Raw genomic sequence first — 17,715 nt, 5'->3', positions numbered from 1 at the left:
GTGCTAGCTCTGCTCCGTATATATGTAGCCAGAGGTGCCTATCCATTTCGTGTTTCGTCGAAAGGTGCCTTCCAAAGTTGCAAGAGATTAGCCAGGAAAAATCCGTCTTGACCTCCCTCTTATGCACGTACGTGCCTCCTAAAATTAGATTCCTTGAACCCGTCGTGTACCAATGGAGCTCCTTTCCAGCGCTGCTGCCTGCTCATCTTCTACAGCGACAAGATGAAATGCGCAATAGGTACTGCAGGATGCATGGCGCGCATCGACTGCTTTGGGAACATCCGGATAGCAAAACATATAAACCTGTCTGGAAGACTGGAACCAGCCAAAGATCGAGCATGGCATGCATGTCCCGGGTCGGGCTAGTAGGCACTTACGTGGGCAGGGGCGAGTCGTAAAGGCGCTGGGCTCTTGGCCGTGTTGGATTCGGGCTCCACAGCCCCACCAGCCACCACCAGCACCACCAAATGCACGGGCGCGGCACGTCGGCACCACGTACTGCCCACACCGGCTGCTACGCCAATGCCACCACGATAGCGCCCGTATCCGGGGAAGTGATTTACAGAGGCAGGCCTCAGCCTGCGCACGGTGTACACCAAAGCCAAAGCCACGTTCGACTACGACATATCACCATCGATGCATGGTGCATACACGGACACAAATCCATCAATTCGATCTTCGCTTTTACCGCGTGGTGAACAAGAAGGATATCCCGAGTCCCCAATCTAAATGTATCCTGGCTTAATCAATACGGATTTGGCGACAGAATTGAATACGATGGTGGATCGTGGAAGGCTGATGAATTGGAGCGGAGGAGTCCATGCAGCCATGTTAGCTGTGATGGTTCTTGCCCCTGCCTACACACATCACATCCGAAAGAGGACGCTGGAGAGCTACGTGGTTCGGACATCAGATCAACCGTGTGCAGTTTTCAATCAGGCCATTTCAGCAAGCCATTGATGTACGTGCTCCGGCGTTTCCGACTTTAAATAATGAACATAACTGCCAATGGTTCTTTCAGGACAAAATTAGGTTCTTCATTGCCGCTCGCGCGAAGCACATACGTCCAACTTCTAGTCACAATCCAGATGTCATGACTCATCCACGCATGCATGTGCTACGAAGCATACATGAATTATTGGCATGCACTGCACTAACTGCATGACTGTCCTATTTTGAAGAATGTCGTCAGAATTTTCACTGCTGAACCCCAATTATGTTCAGATTAATCCAGGGAAACAGAGTCTCAACTTGACCACTGCCGTTGTAGTGCGCACTATATGTCTAGAAGTAGAAAATAAGCACGTGTAATATCCTCCTGAATCTTCATCACATAATGGCATTCCTCATCAACCTGAATAATTTTCTTTCTTGTGGGACATAAACCTGAATAATCTGACCTCTCGTGCCACGTAAAGTCATTGTTTACGACGGGAGAACAAACTCTTCGGAGGGGCAAGGAGCTGGCAAACCGAATGGAAAGGATGCCCAGTTTCTTTTGTCGTGTCCTCTCATGCCAAATAGAGTCATTTAGTACTTGCCAAATAGTTTCTTTTCCCTACGCGATTTCGCTCGTCATGCAACACTACGAAGAACACCAACAAAAAGGTATGCGTGTTGGTGCCACTGCGACACATTTCATTGACAGAAAATGTTCATGACATGCACTTACTTTTAAATGCATCAAGTGTTGGCTAGAATATACATTCTGCTGGGTACGCTCTAGTATTCGAAGGGCCGGTGGCCGAACTTTATTAAGATAGAAAAAGAGAGTACAAGAAGGAGGTTACAAGGCACAGGCAGTGCCAGGAGAAATAAAACAAGCCCACATGTTAACGCAAAGAGACCACAGTACAGAGGATAACATCCATAGCAAACTCACGGAGAGGTGATGCAGCCTGCTGTTCTCCAGACCTGTAGGTCGTCGATGAGTTAGCTTCCTGCTGAAAAACTCTAGAGTTCCTCTCTTTCCAGATCCTCCAGTGGTACGCTCTAGTATTATTGACGATATACCAGAATTCTGTTCTCAAATCTCCATCTCATCCAAGTCCTGAAATACATGTTACATATTCCAACTTAATATTGGGAGGAGACTCTACGTTGATGATAGAGTTCAGAATCTCTTTTTTACTTTCCACCAAATCTTACTAAACTAGCTATTGTTACAAACATTCACGATTTGCGACTTCCTACTCCTGCTTTCTAACAACCGTGCCGAATAAGGAGGAATTCTGAAACACACGGGTGGATTCGTCTTCTCCAGCAGGAGGATCGAGCCAATCATGCCAAAAGAGAGGCTGCACTTTACCTCGAATCTGACTTACTCGGTCCATGAAGACACCCGAGAGTTGGATTTTTCACATGTCTAGTAGTGCAATGTATAGTCATCAGCCACCGCTGTGAATGATACCTTCCTCAGGTGAACGAACTGAAGGTCTGAAGTTTGTGAAGACCACACGAGGCTGTAAATACCCTTTTCATCGGTCATGCATGACGACACGTATATGTTGACGATCGACTTGGGATGGATAAGTTTAGCGAAATCTCTCTCTGCCGAAGCACCGTGCTTGGTACACACATGTCTAATTGATGATTTGCTGCTTTTTAAACATGCCACTTCTAAACCGCAGAACCAAACTATTAGCTCAACTATTAATAGTTGCAGCTTGACCCTCTTCATGTGCGTCCCCCAATGTTGCCTTTATCGCCCTCTCTGTATAGTAGTTTTTTGCCTTGTTTTTTTCATTTTTTTTCTTTCTTGTTTTCGAGCCCCCTTGGGCTCCTTTGTTGCCCGTTTATATTTGTGCTTCGTGCGCCTTCTTCTTAATAAAACTGCTCGCCGTGTTTGAGAAAAAAAAAATGGTTGCAGCTTGAGTTTCCTAATCCATGTATTGCGCTTTGTCCAGCCAGATAGATACAGACACAGTTATAAAGCGAACTGTGCGATCCGGGACCAAATTCTCTGGACACGCACGTGAATTTGACCAGTCGGTCGATTTCCATAATAAGTTCAACCTTTTATTTTGCTTCTTTAGTTGCTGGGAATAATATGTACGTCAGAAGTCAGAGCCGGCAAAGTACTGAAATATTCTACTACCTAACTCATCACGAATTCAATCACCCATACAAAAAGATTTCATACTTAACTCAACATTTACAGCTAGCTTTAACAATGAGTACGTGCTGAGTGTTGTGTCTTGACTAGTAGTCAAAGTACAGAGAATATCATGCTTACATGCCGCCTGCAGTGCAGGAGAACGCGACTCTGTTTCCTAGTGTGCTGTTTACTGTATACACCTGCATCTGTAACGCATGGGCTTGGAAGGTGAAACTGATGGCTAAAATCAAGTGCGGTTGCAATAACTAAGTAAATCTTGTTTACGCTTATTCAGGAGCGGAGCCACCGTGGGGGTGGGGGCACAACGGGCACGTGCCAGGGCTCTGCGCCGCCTCTGCCGGAGCTCCGGTGAGCTATGGCGAAGGCCGGAGCGCTCTGGAACCTGCTGTGCCCCCGAAGACGCCGAACTGCCGAACAGATTTTTCTGTCCGGCCTGGGCCATAGCCCACAGCACGTTTGTCTCCCCTTCTCTTTTCCTGGGCCTCTTAGTCGAACTGTTATTTGGGCCTGGATGGTTGGGCTTGGTTCTCTCTCTCCTGGCGATTGGCGAATCGATACACGCTGAAACTGATCGACCTCTCGCCGCGCCTCCTTCCGTCCCGGTCCTCTCCTCTCCACGACCGTGCCCGTTCGTTTCCCAGGCAAGAGAAAACCCCAATCCGGCGATCCCGAATCAAACTCGAAACCCCAATTCCCAATTGCCTCGAAGCTTCCGGGCTCGGGCTCCGGCGAGGGCATCGCCTCCGAATTCTTTTTTATTTCCTTCCTAGATTATCTGTTGAATTCAGCTCGGACGGTAGATTTATTTCGAAGATTTACAGAAGTTTCTCAAAAAGGCTGGCGTCAAATTTTTTTGACAGTAAAGGCGTCAATTAATTAGGAACAGAAAAGGCAGCAATCAAAGCCCTCCATTAATGACGGAGACCAATGATTTTGCTCACGTCAAATTACAGTGTTGTGTGTTGGCAAGTTGGCATGGCATCGAAAATGCTCATCTAGACACGAAAAGCCGAATCCATCAAATAATCCACGTGACTCGAACACTCGAACACTCAGATATCAATTACGTGCCGAGCTGATCCGATCGCCGATGTAGCCGAGTCAAACACGTTAGCTGGATTAGATTGTACGCTGGGCCGGAACCATTAGCAGCAATCATTTCCCAGAATACAAATCCGCACGCAGCAACGGTGTACGTACATGCACTCGCTCCCATACACGTATCTCATGTTCTGGTGTTCCACACAGGACCACAGGGAACACGTCACGACCCAAATGGAGGCCCCTCGCAGTTTGCCGGCGGTGGATTGATGAGCAGAATTTGGTTTGACCGCGCCCGCCGGTCGCGTGCCGACGTGCGTGCGTCGACGCGTCATCCTCCTCCCGTGCACATCATGCATCGATCTAAACACAACGCCGCCCGAGTGGAGATAGGGACGAACGAATATATATCCACGTATCCTGTCATCTTCTCTTTTGCATTCTTGGAAACGGGTATCCAGTCCACGCTTGGTGACGTTGGTCGGATTCAACACTCTTCGAGTTGGTCAGGTCGGCCAGTTCCTCGCGTGACGGCACGGTACTGCTCCTCGATCCCGGCGTGCCCGGGGAGACCTGAGAGTGCGTGGCATTTTTCTTGATATTTCCTACGTTCGTATTTAGGGAAAAGCTAACTTCCTAACGTTCGGTCTTACAGAACGAGATTTCTTGGCCGTGTAATTTATGTGGAAGGGAAAAGCTAGGTCTTCTAGGGGCGTGTAAATTCTTACCAAGATGGTCACTAAACTATTCTTGATTTACAGGGGGGTTTATTAAAAAATATGCTGCTTGAATTTTCCTATGCAGATTTAGTTTCAAGTTCAATTCAGAATTCAAATAGGAGTAACACATTTTTTTAAAGAAAATCCAGCACCAATTTGGTATATTTTTATATTAAATTGACATACAGTTCCATAGAAATATGTTGTTTTAGTTCAGGTGTGAGGAAAGAGAAAAGCGTGAACTTGGCCGAGAGCACACAGAGAGAGAAATTGGAGTGACCGTGAATGGTTTTTAGAGTTTGTTGGTAATTTGAACCGAATCAAAGTTCAAGGTTGCCATGAGCGTCCAAATCAAAATCCATTTTTACTGTTGTCTTTGCTGCAACAAGGTCTTCAAAACTTATTCCCATGTGGATATCCTTACGTGACCTTTTGTATCTGTGGTATGTGTAGTTGCCTACTCAAATTCTTTTATTGTTCTCTGTTGTATACATCTCTTTACCATACTTTTTTATTGTTCTTAATTATTGTCGTTCTCTAACAACACTTGAGTTAGGGTTAATTCCCCAGGTTTTGAGGTGTTAGTTGGGCACATATGCTGACCTTATTAGGTCATTGTACACTCCATGAGTTGACACATTGGTGTTTATCGAATAGATTCAGCTGGCTCGTTGAGTAGGTCTAGTCCTATGTTAGGAGAGTCCTCGAGAGATGTTAGTAGCGAAGATCAGTTTCCCCTAGGGCCAAAGTTTTTTTTTTAGATGGCGCCAAAGATTGTTTGCGGGCAATGATAATGGGTACTTTTTTTTCACACGGTCCTTCATGCAAATCTTTAAAACAACTTTTTCTCAAGTGTTGTTTACCTCTTTTTGTACGGTTCTTTATGGTTTTCACATGATTATACGTCTTAACCCTTTTATTGTTCAAATAAACTTATGTGCTTGATACTACTTCTTTTGTCCGTAAATATAAAAAGTTGTCCTAATCATACTCTAGCACTTACGATTCTAAATTAGTTTTATCAAATCCATCATAATATATTGTTAGTTGGTAAAACTGGCACAAAGCTGCAATGTAATACGGAGTACTCCCTCCAAAACATAATAAATATTTCAGACTTAGTACAACTTGTACTAGTTTTTTTAAGATATATTTTGTGGGCTAACACAAAAGTTTTTTTAAGGTATACTCCGTATTTCGTTGGCTCACACAAAACGCACGACGAAGGATAAGGCCAAAACCTACGGCGGGGTCTGCGGTCCAAATCCACCGTCCACGTCACCCGAATTGTCTGGAAACCGTGTGTCTACGGAAGCTGTTTAAATATCCTCCCCGCACAGGCACACACAACACACCACAAAAAAGACCTCTCGCAGCTTTCGTCCCGTCCGAAGTCCCTCCGCCCATTCCCAATTCCCAAATCCACAGCCGCATTCAAGGATTCAGCCTCGATTCGATCGGCGAACGGCTCGCCAAGGCGACCGCGCCGCGCCGCGCCGCTCGTGCTGCTCACTCGATTCGGTCGTGTGTGCGCTAGGAAGTTCGTCATACGCCTCGTGATTTTTCGTTCATGTTCTGTTTTCCTGTGCCCCGTTTACCACTCTAAATCTTAGTTAGCTCGCTCGATCTGTGTAGGTATGTGGGTTCTTCTGGTTGGTTACGCGTGTACGCATATGATGATTATTACTAACCGCTTTGATTTTGGTTATGTTGATTGATTGCCTTGTTTGGTTGTGTCGACCAATTGCTTGATTTGGTTGTGGTGACGTAATTTTTTGGTTCAGTTTGGCTTGCTCGTCAATTGGTAGACTGGTGGTTACTGTTTGATAGGGGAAACTAGAGGATTTCAATATCCACAATTCGATTCAAGTGCTGCATGTATTTGATTCAAGCCCTGTTTTAGGGGTTAGAGTTGCATCTCCCTTTCTAGTTGTGATGTTTCCTCGGTTCCAGTTACTGAAGCATGGGGATCATCATTTCAACAAACCATATCAGTGGTCTATATACATCCGGACGATGAGGAAGCATTCACTGTGCAATGGGCTCATGTTATTTCTGGATTTCCCTGTTCATACGTCATCTGTTTCTCGCAACTTATGCCCCTCTTCATCACATTCTGTGCTTTCCTGACTAATCAAAACTGCTCTGGACACTGAATACACTGCATTTGCTTCGTCTCCTTGTGCCAGAAACGGTGCCCCCGTTTTGATTCAACTCTTATTGTGCCAAAGGCAGAGAAGGAATTTTCTTCCGAATTAAAGAAAACAATGGATATATTGTGACAGCGTACTGTAGGAAAATCATCACTCGTCCTGACAAGTACCTTTAGGCATCCTAGCTACAGAGGGGAGATTGGAGAAGACAGAAATTTATTGGTTGCGCTCGTTGGTTACTAATCTTCTTTACTCCTTAGCATAGAGTTGTGGAAGTGTTTCTCTTATGCAGGTTCTGTCAAGGGTCTCACGTCACTAGTTCGAGACTGAGACGATCCTTGTTCATAAGGAAAGTGTAGGTAGGTTTGGCTACATTTCAGGTACAAACCAGTGAAGTCTTAAGTAGAACACTGGCTTTCTCCAGATGTTCCTGATTGGGGAATTAAAGGAAGTTTAGTTTATTTATGGATTTATTTATGGATATTGTTTTAACCAAAGTCTGGACAAGTTTCTTCTACTGAAGATGAAGCCAGTTGCCGCTGGAGGTAGGCTTCCTTGTAATCTAACGTCTTAAGGAACCTTTCAGTTTTATAAAACATACACGGACGGTACTAGCTAACACGTCAAAACCTTATCACGAAACCATCCCACCCCTTTCACCTTTGTTTCCTGGCATTTGATCCTATTACGTGTTCCTCTTGCCACAGAATGGGGGCCGGCACCACTGTAGAGTTGATGCAGATGGATCACTGTGTACAAATTGCTTGGAAACTCTTCTCTGGATGGATATCAGTTGTGTACTTTCTTTTTTCACAGCTCACTGTCCAGCTAGTTTGTGCTACCTGTTATTGTTTGGTGATCAAACTATGGGGATTTTGCTGATTGGAGCTGTTCGGCGTTGCTATGGTCTTGTGTTGATACACCTGATCTTCAGCAGTATACAGCAACTCAGAACTGCATGCAGTGGTTTCCTCCTTTTATAGGAGCTGTGGCTGCATTCTGTATTGAGAACCATCCTGCTAAATGCATACTGCTTGCAGGTATTTCTGTTGTGTCCGCGACGTGATATATTTAGCAGTACAAAACATTGTGCATGGGTGCCATGGACGTGCAGCTTGAGTCTGTTGCTAAGCTAAATGTGGAGGTACTTGCCCAAGGCTCTTTGTTATTCGACGGGAATCATACAGCACAGAAGATCAATGGTTTTAACACTGATGATCGTGAGAGGTTTGAGAAAGGATCAATGAAGTATGGGTATGTCCTTCTGTTAGCTTTTGAGTTACTTTCCTCTCAAAATCACCTGATTGTAATGGATTTCGTGATAACTCTTGTTGTAAGAACTAACAAGTATGTGCTACTGCAGGTGTGCGCATTACCGAAGGAGATGCCGTATACGGGCACCATGCTGTAATGAGATTTTTGATTGCCGTCACTGCCACAATGAAGCGAAGGTACAATTTCAGAATTTTTGTTCTCAGTGATTTTTAATACAGAAACTAGAACTGGTGATAAGTTTTAGATGGGGTTTTGTTTAACACTGATGTTTGAATCTTACAAGCATAAAAATTCTAGATTTCTTTAATGACCCTATTCTTAATCAAGATAGTTTGGTAGGGCTCAAACTTGTTACCTCGTGCTTTACCCACCACGGCACACAGTATTTCTCCATGCCTAGAAGAAATAGACAACGCAGAACTGTTTTACTTGGGATGTTGCAGTCATTTGTTTGACAGTTGGATACAATTTTAAAGAAGCTATAGATAGTTGGGTTGTGAAAGAGGGGACATAGTTTTTGTTAGCTCTGGACCACTAGCTTGCTCTCTGCAATATGCTGTTCATCATAAGTTTATTCATGTCTGTCGCACATATTAATTCTGACCAAAATCTCTAATCAGTTGCCATCTTATTTGAAACAATAATCTGATTTACTACTTGTTAAGACTTAAGAGCTGATACCAGGGCACAATGTATTCAACATGTACTAACAAGCACAATACAGGTTAACAAGACAAGATATCACATCAATCCACATCATCCAAATTATTTAGACCATTATATCTTAAACAGTCAAGATGTAATGAAGAGATATATTTGATGGTTAATTGGGAAACATCGGTTTGAGGCCCACATAGGGCAACATGTTAGGGTTAGTGGTAAGGTATTATTTGTTCGCATGCTGCCAAATGCAACATACTCCATTAGGTGATCAGTATGTCACTACCTCGTTCCTTTTCTTCACAATTCATGAGAATATTAAGTAGTTCGACATCATGTACAAGCGATCGACTGGCTAGCGAACCAAACACACACTGACCAGATATCGCTAAGAAGTCAAAAACAAACAACTAGCTCGCGATCTAAACTTTGAACTGAGTATCAATGGAATAATCACTTAAAACTTTAATCTTGTATTATGATGACGTATCATGCATGATTAGTTGTCTCAGGTAGAAATCAACGGCTGGCAGGTGATCTGAACTTTAATTTTAGATAATAAGCTAATATCACCTACAAACGATCATTCAGTTCCGATGCAAACATTTATCGATCAGACGCTCGATCTGAAATTTGATTCTGTATTATGATCTTAAATGGCATACAGATGAAAGGTCGACTCATGTTCAAAGCATTACTTGACTCGATATACTTTTGTACTTCCAGATATAGTGGGATCAGTTAGTTTTAATTTTCTAGGTGTAGTAGGGTTGATTCATTATGCCTTTTGAACTACTAATCATGCTCTTGATCCAATTTTTATTTGAGTTTATTGCTCTAAAATCATGTAAAAACACTTGTGTCAGCTCTTACAAACGGCCAAGAGGCCTGGTGTGACCTGAGTTTTAATTTCTTATATATGTTTAATATCACTTATAAATGACACACGCTTATCATTGATTTGGTTTTCTTTCAAATAGTATATCAATACATATCTATGTGTGATGAAATAGTAAAGATGATTCAAGATGTTTCACGCACAATTGCGTGGAACACCGTGCCAGTTCATACTAATTGCATGCTAGCGGCTGAAATTTCCTGTGATATGTCAGGCACCCTTCACGTTTAAGAATGACAAATCATGTACTCCCTCCGTTCAATAAAGGATGTCTCAACTTTGACCAAATTTGAATGCATCTATACACTAAGTCATGTCTAGATACATCCAAATTTTGATAAACTTGAGACATCTTTTGTTGGACGGAGGGAGTAGTCAAAATCTTTTCCTAAAAAAGGTCAACCCTTGTTCTGTTTCTTGGTGCTTGTTTGTATTTGGATGCATATACCTTTGTACTTTGGTTTATATCACATAGAGAGGGTTTTCATAAACACAATTTTTCGCACACTGTTATTGTACCGGCGCTCATTTTTGTCCAGGAACGATTTATTGAAATGTGGAAAACTTATATACTGTGCATTGACAGAATTCGATTGGAATTGATACAATGAGGCGACATGAAATTCCACGCCATGAAGTGCAGCAGGTTAGTTTTGTCTAGGTCTTCCACTACTTTGCCATCTGAGTTACTTTGGCAGTTCTACTGAGTTTAAAGTGTGCCATTGATCTGTAAGCAGGTCATATGCTCCCTGTGTGGCACTGAACAAGAGGTTCGTGCACTGGAATGATTTCATTGCTTTATAGCAGTATGTTTTTTCCTGTCTAGTGTCACCAATGGTGCCTTCTACTTGTCTGCTGCCAGGTACGGCAAATATGCATCAATTGTGGTGTATGCATGGGGAAGTATTTCTGCGAAGTTTGCAAACTCTTTGATGATGATGTGAGTAGGCAGAGTTTACAGTTCCATGATCTTGTCTGCTTGTATCAAGTATATTATGTAGGAATAGTGCTAACACTTTGCGATTTCAGGTCTCAAAACAGCAGTACCACTGCCATGGTTGTGGAATATGTAGGTAAACAATTCTTCTTGTGAAGTTTTCCAATCTGGGAATTGTATGGACATGATCTCTTTGAAGTCTGGTTTTTATTGCAATAGTATTTAAATTTTTAATCTTATCTTTACAGAATTGGTGGCAGGGAGAATTTTTTTCACTGCTCAAAATGTGGTAATGCGTCACTCTTGTGTCTAAAATTTGCAGTATTAAAGTATAATGTAGTATACTAGTATGATGTCATTTGGGCTTGCTGCAAGATGTTTGGACAAGTATTTTTCTTCTTAGGCTATACCATGATGCGTGGCTTGCAGGTGACTTGTGCTAGAAAATAGGAATAGTGCTTTCTAAGATACACTTTCCATTCTGTTATAATTTGTAAATTTCTGGACAATAATACTCTCTAGTAGTTTCAACTCCAAAATCTACAAAAAAATTTAAAAAATTCAAGGGTCTACTTCTCGAGTCTTCATCATTCTGAGCTACTACCTCCGTTCCATAATTCTTGTCGAAATATTACATGTATCTAGACGCTTTTTAGAAATAGATATATCCATTTTGGGGCAAATTTGAGACAAGAATTATGGAACGGAGGGAGTACATTTTAGTGTACAATGTACTATTTGGTATTACTGTTTTAGAAAACCTCACTTTAACTAAACTTCGGTTATTTTTATGATTATAAAATAGTTTTGTTAACTATAATCACTTGTCATTTGTTTGATTGGTTTAACTCTCCTTTGTTTAACTCTCATGTAGGATGCTGTTATTCTACAGTGTTAAAGAATAGTCATTCATGTGTTGAAGGAGCGATGCATCATGACTGTCCAATCTGCTTTGAGGTTGGTGTTCAGTTGCTCTTTTCGATCTGCAGCATATTGAGGATAATGTCCTTTAAATTCTGATTTCAAATTATCTTGATCCTTTGTCATGATTGTCAGTACTTATTTGAGTCGACAAATGATGTATCTGTCTTGCCGTGCGGTCACACGATTCATGAAAACTGCTTGAAAGAAATGGAGGAACATTGCCAGTAAGTTAAATTTGCCTTTTTGTATACATGTTTATCATATGCAGTACTAGCCTTATGAAAGATATGCCTAAATATGAATTTTAGGTTTTCATGCCCGCTCTGCTCCAAGTCAGTGTGTGACATGTCAAAGGCATGGGAGAGACTAGACATGGAACTAGCGAGCCTGTCAGACTCCTGTGACAATAAAATGGTAATGTTCTCTTCTTTGTGTGTTATTTACTGGTATGACTCTAGTCTCAGATGATTAGTAACAACGGCGATGTCAGTAAAAATAGGCGTGACACACTTGGGATGTTAGAGGCTTAGAGCATCGTCAGCATTTCTCCAACTGTTGTATTCTCTTGTTCTAATGCGTCAAACACCAACTGGGGCAATATACTTAGTTTTTCGACACGATATTGGTCCTGTTAATCTGTCCTCACTGCTTAAGTGCTAAATTTGTTGGTCGCTAGTTATTAAACTCTCCCTGTTGTAGGTCCGTATATTATGCAATGATTGTGGGGCAGTATCAGAAGTGCAGTTCCACTTGATTGCGCATAAGTGCCAGAATTGCAAGTCATACAACACCCGGCAAATTTGAAGTAGTGAAGCCTCGAGAGGATTGACGTTCTGCAGCTGGCACCTATGTTACCTTTCTTGAGGTTGCTGAGGGCTCTCCGGCAGTAGGAATTCACTGGGATTGTGTGCCACGGATCCCTAGATTTTTCGTCTGTGCTCTCTATTATTAGCTGTTGTTCTTGGTTGTGTCTCCGGGGTCTTTTTGCCCCGTTTCTTCTATTGTTCAAAGTGTAACCCTCTCCTGAGTCGATTCAAGCCCTGCGTATTCTCATGGTAATTTGGTATGATCGTGTTACAGCTCGTTTGCCAACCATCCTTACATCGAAGTCTGATTTTTGATAAGATTTCAATTGGTCAAATTTGAATTAAGGGCTCAAAAATCATGTTTGTCTGCAGTCTGCCACACGGATTTGTAGAACGAGAGACAAATTCAGAGAAATGGTGTCTTCTCTAGAAGAATTGGGGTTAAGTATAGATGTGATCACATTAAATTTCAGATTGAATTGTGGTACCCAATTTCATGCCAGCCAAGCAAGTTGGTTTTTTTATATCCAAAACAAGTTGTCGCATTCTAGGGTCAAATGGTGGAAGCCAAACCGGCTATCAGAGTTCTCCAGTTTTATTTTTTAGCATTGACAAAGCATGGTTACTAGTATGTACACCGCTGAGACCTTTCTATCTCCGGTTTACTGATAGATAGAAAAGCATCATACAAAATATGGTATATGTGCTAGTTGCTCTAACATTATACCACGATAGCAGTATAACATGTGAATATAAAAGTGCATGATTTTTTTTTTGTAAATTTAACATTACATCATCCCATAGAAAAACAAAATGCATACTCTCTTTGTCCCATATTAAGTGCTGAAATATTACATGTATCTAAACGTATTTTAATATATAAGTGCGTCCATATTTGGACAAATTTGAGTCATTTAATACGGAACGGAAGGAGTACTATTTGTTAACGGGATAATACCATTAATTTGTTCTTTTTACTGTACACTGAACCATAATTTTGCACGAATTTTAAAATGTTCTTACATTTTTATCTATCAGTACCTTTTTTCTAAAATTATTAAATAACACAAGTAGAAATACATTGATAGGTGTAGACGTCAAAAAGACCTCCGCTTTACCACGAACACAATTTATAGACGGTTTTGCTAAATTGATCCATGTGCTCGAAGTGGGTGAAGAGGTAAACTGGGTATGATGCTAAAGCGAAAATTTGCGAGCGCGCGGTTTGATTTCTTGGTTTTGTTCTTTTATCCGATAGGTGTCAGTGTCTTTTTTTACAAAAGATAAACGCTGAGAAAAAAAAACACTAGCTTGGAGTTAGCATTCATAGAATCTAGAAAAAGAATTACGAACTAAGAAATATTGTCTGATCTGGGAGACGAGAGCACCATCTAAACACTGGTGCAACGGTCATCCTCAGCACTCGCGATTGATCAATCGAGCAAGAGCAGGAAGTGCCTCCTCTCCACATTGGATATCCTTGACCCGAGTGCCTAACGCTGATCTAGCAGTGCGTTCATGCAAACTCCTTCGACGTAAGGCCTATTGACAAAAATTACTCTTATCAACATGGGACAATCCAAATCATAATAGTAAGGAAGTACTTCTGTACATGAATAAGATATAATGATATCAATTTAAATCACATACTAATCTGTTGATGGTTGTTTCATAAAAAACACTAATAAACTAATCATGGTCAAAGTCTTGGTCAAATAAGCCTTGGTTCGGAAGCTAGGGTTACATGCTACTGTAGCTCAACAGGGTCTCGGCAAGCTACAGCACAAAGGAATGGAGTTCATAATTGCATTGCTGCTGTTAGTGCCTCAGGCGATTCATCAGAGCATCGTAGTTTTCTTTTGACCTTTTCGGAAGAGCATTTGCTTCTGAGCAGCAGAGCTTATTACCACTCTGGAGCAACTGGTACCCATTTCACTAGTATCGGCCGAGTTGGTATGATGGATAATCGTAAGCAGGTCTGATGAAGATTTAGAACAGATCAAAAATTCAAAATCAGGGGAAATGAGTTAAAAACAACTTATAATATAATGGGATCATATATTGCTGGCACAGCATATTTAGTCTTACAGCCAAAAAGGCCAACAATCCATGAAAATGGTTTAGCCATAGCGCTATGACTGAAACTGGCTAACTCAAAACCTCTCCTCCATTCAGATAAAACTAGAACAGGAAGTGCTCTCCTTCCTTCCTACTGGGTCCCAAGTTTCAGCCTTTTAGGCCAAACAAAACAAGACGATACACTTGTGGGAAACATTTCCTTGCAACCACTACAAGCTTCACCAATAAAGAGCACAGGAGCTGCCAGCATCCAGCGTACGTCAGCTTCGCCTCCTCAGTCTTCCTGCACTCGTTGCTGCAGAACGTCTTCTCACCCCTGCATTCCAAGAAGCAACACAGAACTCAAGGACTGAACACAACATTCATGTAACACATAGGTAAGTTGAGTACTCACACATGCATGTATATGTCCCTGTCCTTTCGCAGCCTCTTCCGGCAGCAGGAGCACAAACCAGAAGCAACTCCAGCCAGCGAGGGCAGCCATGACTGCTCACCAGTGGGCTTGATGGTGAAAATAGGCCTCTTGGAACCATCCTGGACACCCTTGTACACCTCCAGAGTCTCGCCTCCGAGAATGTGCGTCGTCTTTGGGTTCGGACCGTGGTGGATGACACAGGTGTACTCTTCAGACAGAGCAAAGTCTATAATCCCGTTCATGGTGATACCAATGGAGCCATTATTCTGGGGTGATGCATCAGTGGTCACCCTTGGCAACCCAAGCGCAAGAAAGGGGTTCTTGAATCCGGAGTGCAACTTGCTCTCATGGGCTGTGAGTGCATTGACAAGGCCGAGGCCTACTCTCGGGGGGCTCATTCTGAGCTTTAGATCAGCCTCGATACCCTGCAATCGAGGGGGCTTGAGATTGGTGCGCACCGCATTATTTGATGGCAGGTTTTTGAAATCCAGTGGAGAGGTTGGGATGCAGACTGAATTAGGGTCCACTTCATTCAGGCCTTTGCTGCTTAGCCTCACGAAGAGGCCAGGGACCCCGAAGAATCCAGTGGGGATAATCCTCCTCTGTGCAAGGTTCCGATCGGTGCAGTCCTCCATGGCTTGCTCTTGAGCACTACTAGTTTCCTCCTTCCCAACCACCCAAGACGAGGGAAGCCTGTCCCTAAAACGGTCAGACAAATTGTTTTTTCGCTTATCAGATCATACAGACCAAACAAATGGTGACAGGAGCAGAGAGAAAAAGTTCAAAGAAGTTTCAGCTTTGGCCTTTTACTCATCAAGTCAAAGGAACAAAGAAAAGAATGATGGTCTATGTGCCTATAGCATTGCTAGACAGAAATATGGCAAATGATTTAAACTGAAAAGGAAGAATACCCGGGAAGTTCCAACCAAGTACAAACATTTCATCCTTGCAAACTAAAAACACAAGATCGAACTCACTTCAACACGGTAAGGCACGAAAAACTAGAATGCCACTAGCCGAACAAGAAATCAGCACAAGCTTTTCTTCCCCCAAATCCCAAGTCTCAACAGCTCAGACCACAAGTATTGCTTCAAGAACGATTTATAGGAATGCAGCAATAAAGACTCAAAGTTTCATACCAACTGGCACCGTGACGCCCACAGAAAGGGAAGGCCGGAGGTGGCATCACCAGGGAACGGAAAGCATCCGATACAAATCACAACCCAATCAAGCAGTATATAAATAGAAACCGTCTAATCTCTGGCCCAGATTGGGAAACTAATAAGAATTGCAAGAACTTAACTTACGGAAAAAGTATATACAAATCTGGAAACCGCAGCGGTCTTCTCCAACAAGGACCGACTCAAGGGGGGGGGGGGAGGAGGAGAGGGATGGTATACCTCAGCGATCGAGTCGGTGGCCGGGCTCTTGTGAATGAGGCAGCGCGTCTCTCCTTGGGCGACGGGGTTAAGAAGGGCCGGGAAGCCTGGCAAGGAGTGTTGGGGAACGGAGGAGGCTTCCAGAGTACAGTACTTATCGTTCTATTCTCGATGCTCCTTCTCCGCACTTTCCATGTGGTTTCTTAGGTCCGCTTGCTGGTGTGTTTATGGGGAGAAGACAAGTGTCCTGGGTGCGGACACGCGGCATGCAAAAGCAACATGCGGGTGCGGTGGCTTCTTCGGGGCTCAACAACTTTCCTTCTCTCTCTCTCACTTCAATGTTGCCCGAGCTGCGACGTTGTCCTCGGAAACTTTAACTCACATATGTCCAAGTTTAGAAAAATAACCAAAATCACTTCTAACAGCGTTCATGCCAATCGGACGACTTCTGAGAACGTCTTCCCCGCTTCCTCGTTTCCCTTTCCATCTGACAACTTCTCCCCCAACTCCTTTCCCTTCTCTTCCCCCTCGCTCTATCCTCTCTCTCTTCGTCAGCAACCTCCCTGAGACCCTCCTGTTTCTGGTGTTTCGTCGCAACTCGCAAGCCGTCGGCTGGAGCGCAAGATAATCGTGGGGTGTGAAACCCTAACATGTCCATGGTTGTGCAAGACTCTACGCGATAGGGTGAGACCCAGGCATTGTGCTTCCCCACACCGGCAGGAGATGCGGGTGTTGGACCCCTAGTTTTGAAAACCGGACCGGACCGGTGGTTGAACAGGAAAAAACCAGAACCGGAGGCCTGGCAAGTCTCTTAAGCGCATTGGACCGGGCGGGCAAGTGAACCGGAATTTCTCCGGTCAGACTGGCGATTTTCATGTAAACCGGCGAAAACCGGGGTCGGTCCGAGCGCCAAATGGGCCTAGCAATTCATGCGAAAATTGATCACTTGTGGGGATCTGTAGAGAGTCCGTTTTATGAAATATCTGCTGAGAAAGCAAAAGAAAAAAAAGAGAGAACCAAATAGAGATGAATATTATATGATAGCAGCAGGAAATTCTTTATCCTTGAATCAAGGTATTCAGGAAGAGCAGGTTGTTCCAGCTAGATATCGTCAAGAATTTCTGACTATTGTATGGGAACAGATTCATGTTAGAAGTATTTTTCCTTTCCAATATTTTTCAGTTTAATGGGCCTTAATCAACAATTATTCTGAGCATGTCACTAGAAGAAACAAGGAAACTACAAGCTAAAGATAAGACGATGGGCGATTAGGATTTGCAATATCTCTCCAACAAGTGTTGTTAACGCTGA

General features: G+C 43.0%; 2 protein-coding genes and 1 long non-coding RNA gene across 5 annotated transcripts; 1 reads left to right on the top strand and 2 right to left on the bottom strand.

The window, feature by feature from the left end:
- Nucleotides 1-1,726: 1,726 nt before the first annotated feature.
- On the bottom strand, nt 1,727-2,535 carry LOC112270996. Its single transcript, XR_002963751.1, has 2 exons — nt 2,309-2,535; nt 1,727-2,050 (listed from the first exon to the last, which is right to left on the bottom strand). It is a non-coding gene; the product is annotated as an uncharacterized LOC112270996 (long non-coding RNA).
- Nucleotides 2,536-6,216: 3,681 nt separating this feature from the next.
- On the top strand, nt 6,217-12,811 carry LOC100826237 (probable E3 ubiquitin-protein ligase RZFP34). Of its 3 annotated transcripts, XM_010233945.3 has the most exons (12): nt 6,218-7,576; nt 7,739-8,285; nt 8,395-8,482; nt 10,451-10,510; nt 10,599-10,634; nt 10,727-10,804; nt 10,894-10,937; nt 11,050-11,090; nt 11,676-11,758; nt 11,858-11,949; nt 12,034-12,139; nt 12,425-12,807. In XM_010233945.3, exons 2-12 carry the CDS (start codon nt 8,125-8,127, stop codon nt 12,527-12,529), a joined length of 894 nt encoding a protein of 297 aa, XP_010232247.1. In that variant the 5' UTR covers nt 6,218-7,576; nt 7,739-8,124; the 3' UTR covers nt 12,530-12,807. The 3 variants fall into 3 exon arrangements, with proteins under 3 accessions (XP_010232248.1, XP_010232247.1, XP_003569693.1); XM_010233946.3 differs by having other exon boundaries at nt 6,217-8,285; nt 11,694-11,758; nt 12,425-12,811; XM_003569645.4 differs by having other exon boundaries at nt 6,218-8,285; nt 10,602-10,634; nt 12,425-12,804.
- Nucleotides 12,698-16,372, bottom strand: LOC100826964. Its single transcript, XM_010233943.3, has 2 exons — nt 15,005-16,372; nt 12,698-14,926 (listed from the first exon to the last, which is right to left on the bottom strand). Exons 1-2 carry the CDS (start codon nt 15,658-15,660, stop codon nt 14,758-14,760), a joined length of 825 nt encoding a protein of 274 aa, XP_010232245.2. The 5' UTR covers nt 15,661-16,372; the 3' UTR covers nt 12,698-14,757.
- Nucleotides 16,373-17,715: the final 1,343 nt, after the last annotated feature.

This window comes from Brachypodium distachyon, chromosome 2, assembly GCF_000005505.3.
Source record: "Brachypodium distachyon strain Bd21 chromosome 2, Brachypodium_distachyon_v3.0, whole genome shotgun sequence".
Taxonomy (NCBI): domain Eukaryota; kingdom Viridiplantae; phylum Streptophyta; class Magnoliopsida; order Poales; family Poaceae; genus Brachypodium; species Brachypodium distachyon.
Note: the sequence above shows the minus strand (reverse complement) of the source record. Positions and strands in the feature narration are given on the sequence as shown.

Bases quoted from the DNA above. Each gene is read 5' to 3' on its own strand.
- LOC100826237 (XM_010233945.3), top strand. From the start codon at position 8,125: ATGGGTGCCATGGACGTGCAGCTTGAGTCTGTTGCTAAGCTAAATGTG. The intron at 8,483-10,450 runs GTACAATTTCAG...GTGCATTGACAG, and splicing joins ACTGCCACAATGAAGCGAAG to AATTCGATTGGAATTGATAC. The intron at 12,140-12,424 runs GTAATGTTCTCT...TCCCTGTTGTAG, and splicing joins ACTCCTGTGACAATAAAATG to GTCCGTATATTATGCAATGA.
- LOC100826964 (XM_010233943.3), bottom strand. From the start codon at position 15,660: ATGGAGGACTGCACCGATCGGAACCTTGCACAGAGGAGGATTATCCCC. The intron at 14,927-15,004 runs GTGAGTACTCAA...CTTGGAATGCAG, and splicing joins AGGGACATATACATGCATGT to GGGTGAGAAGACGTTCTGCA.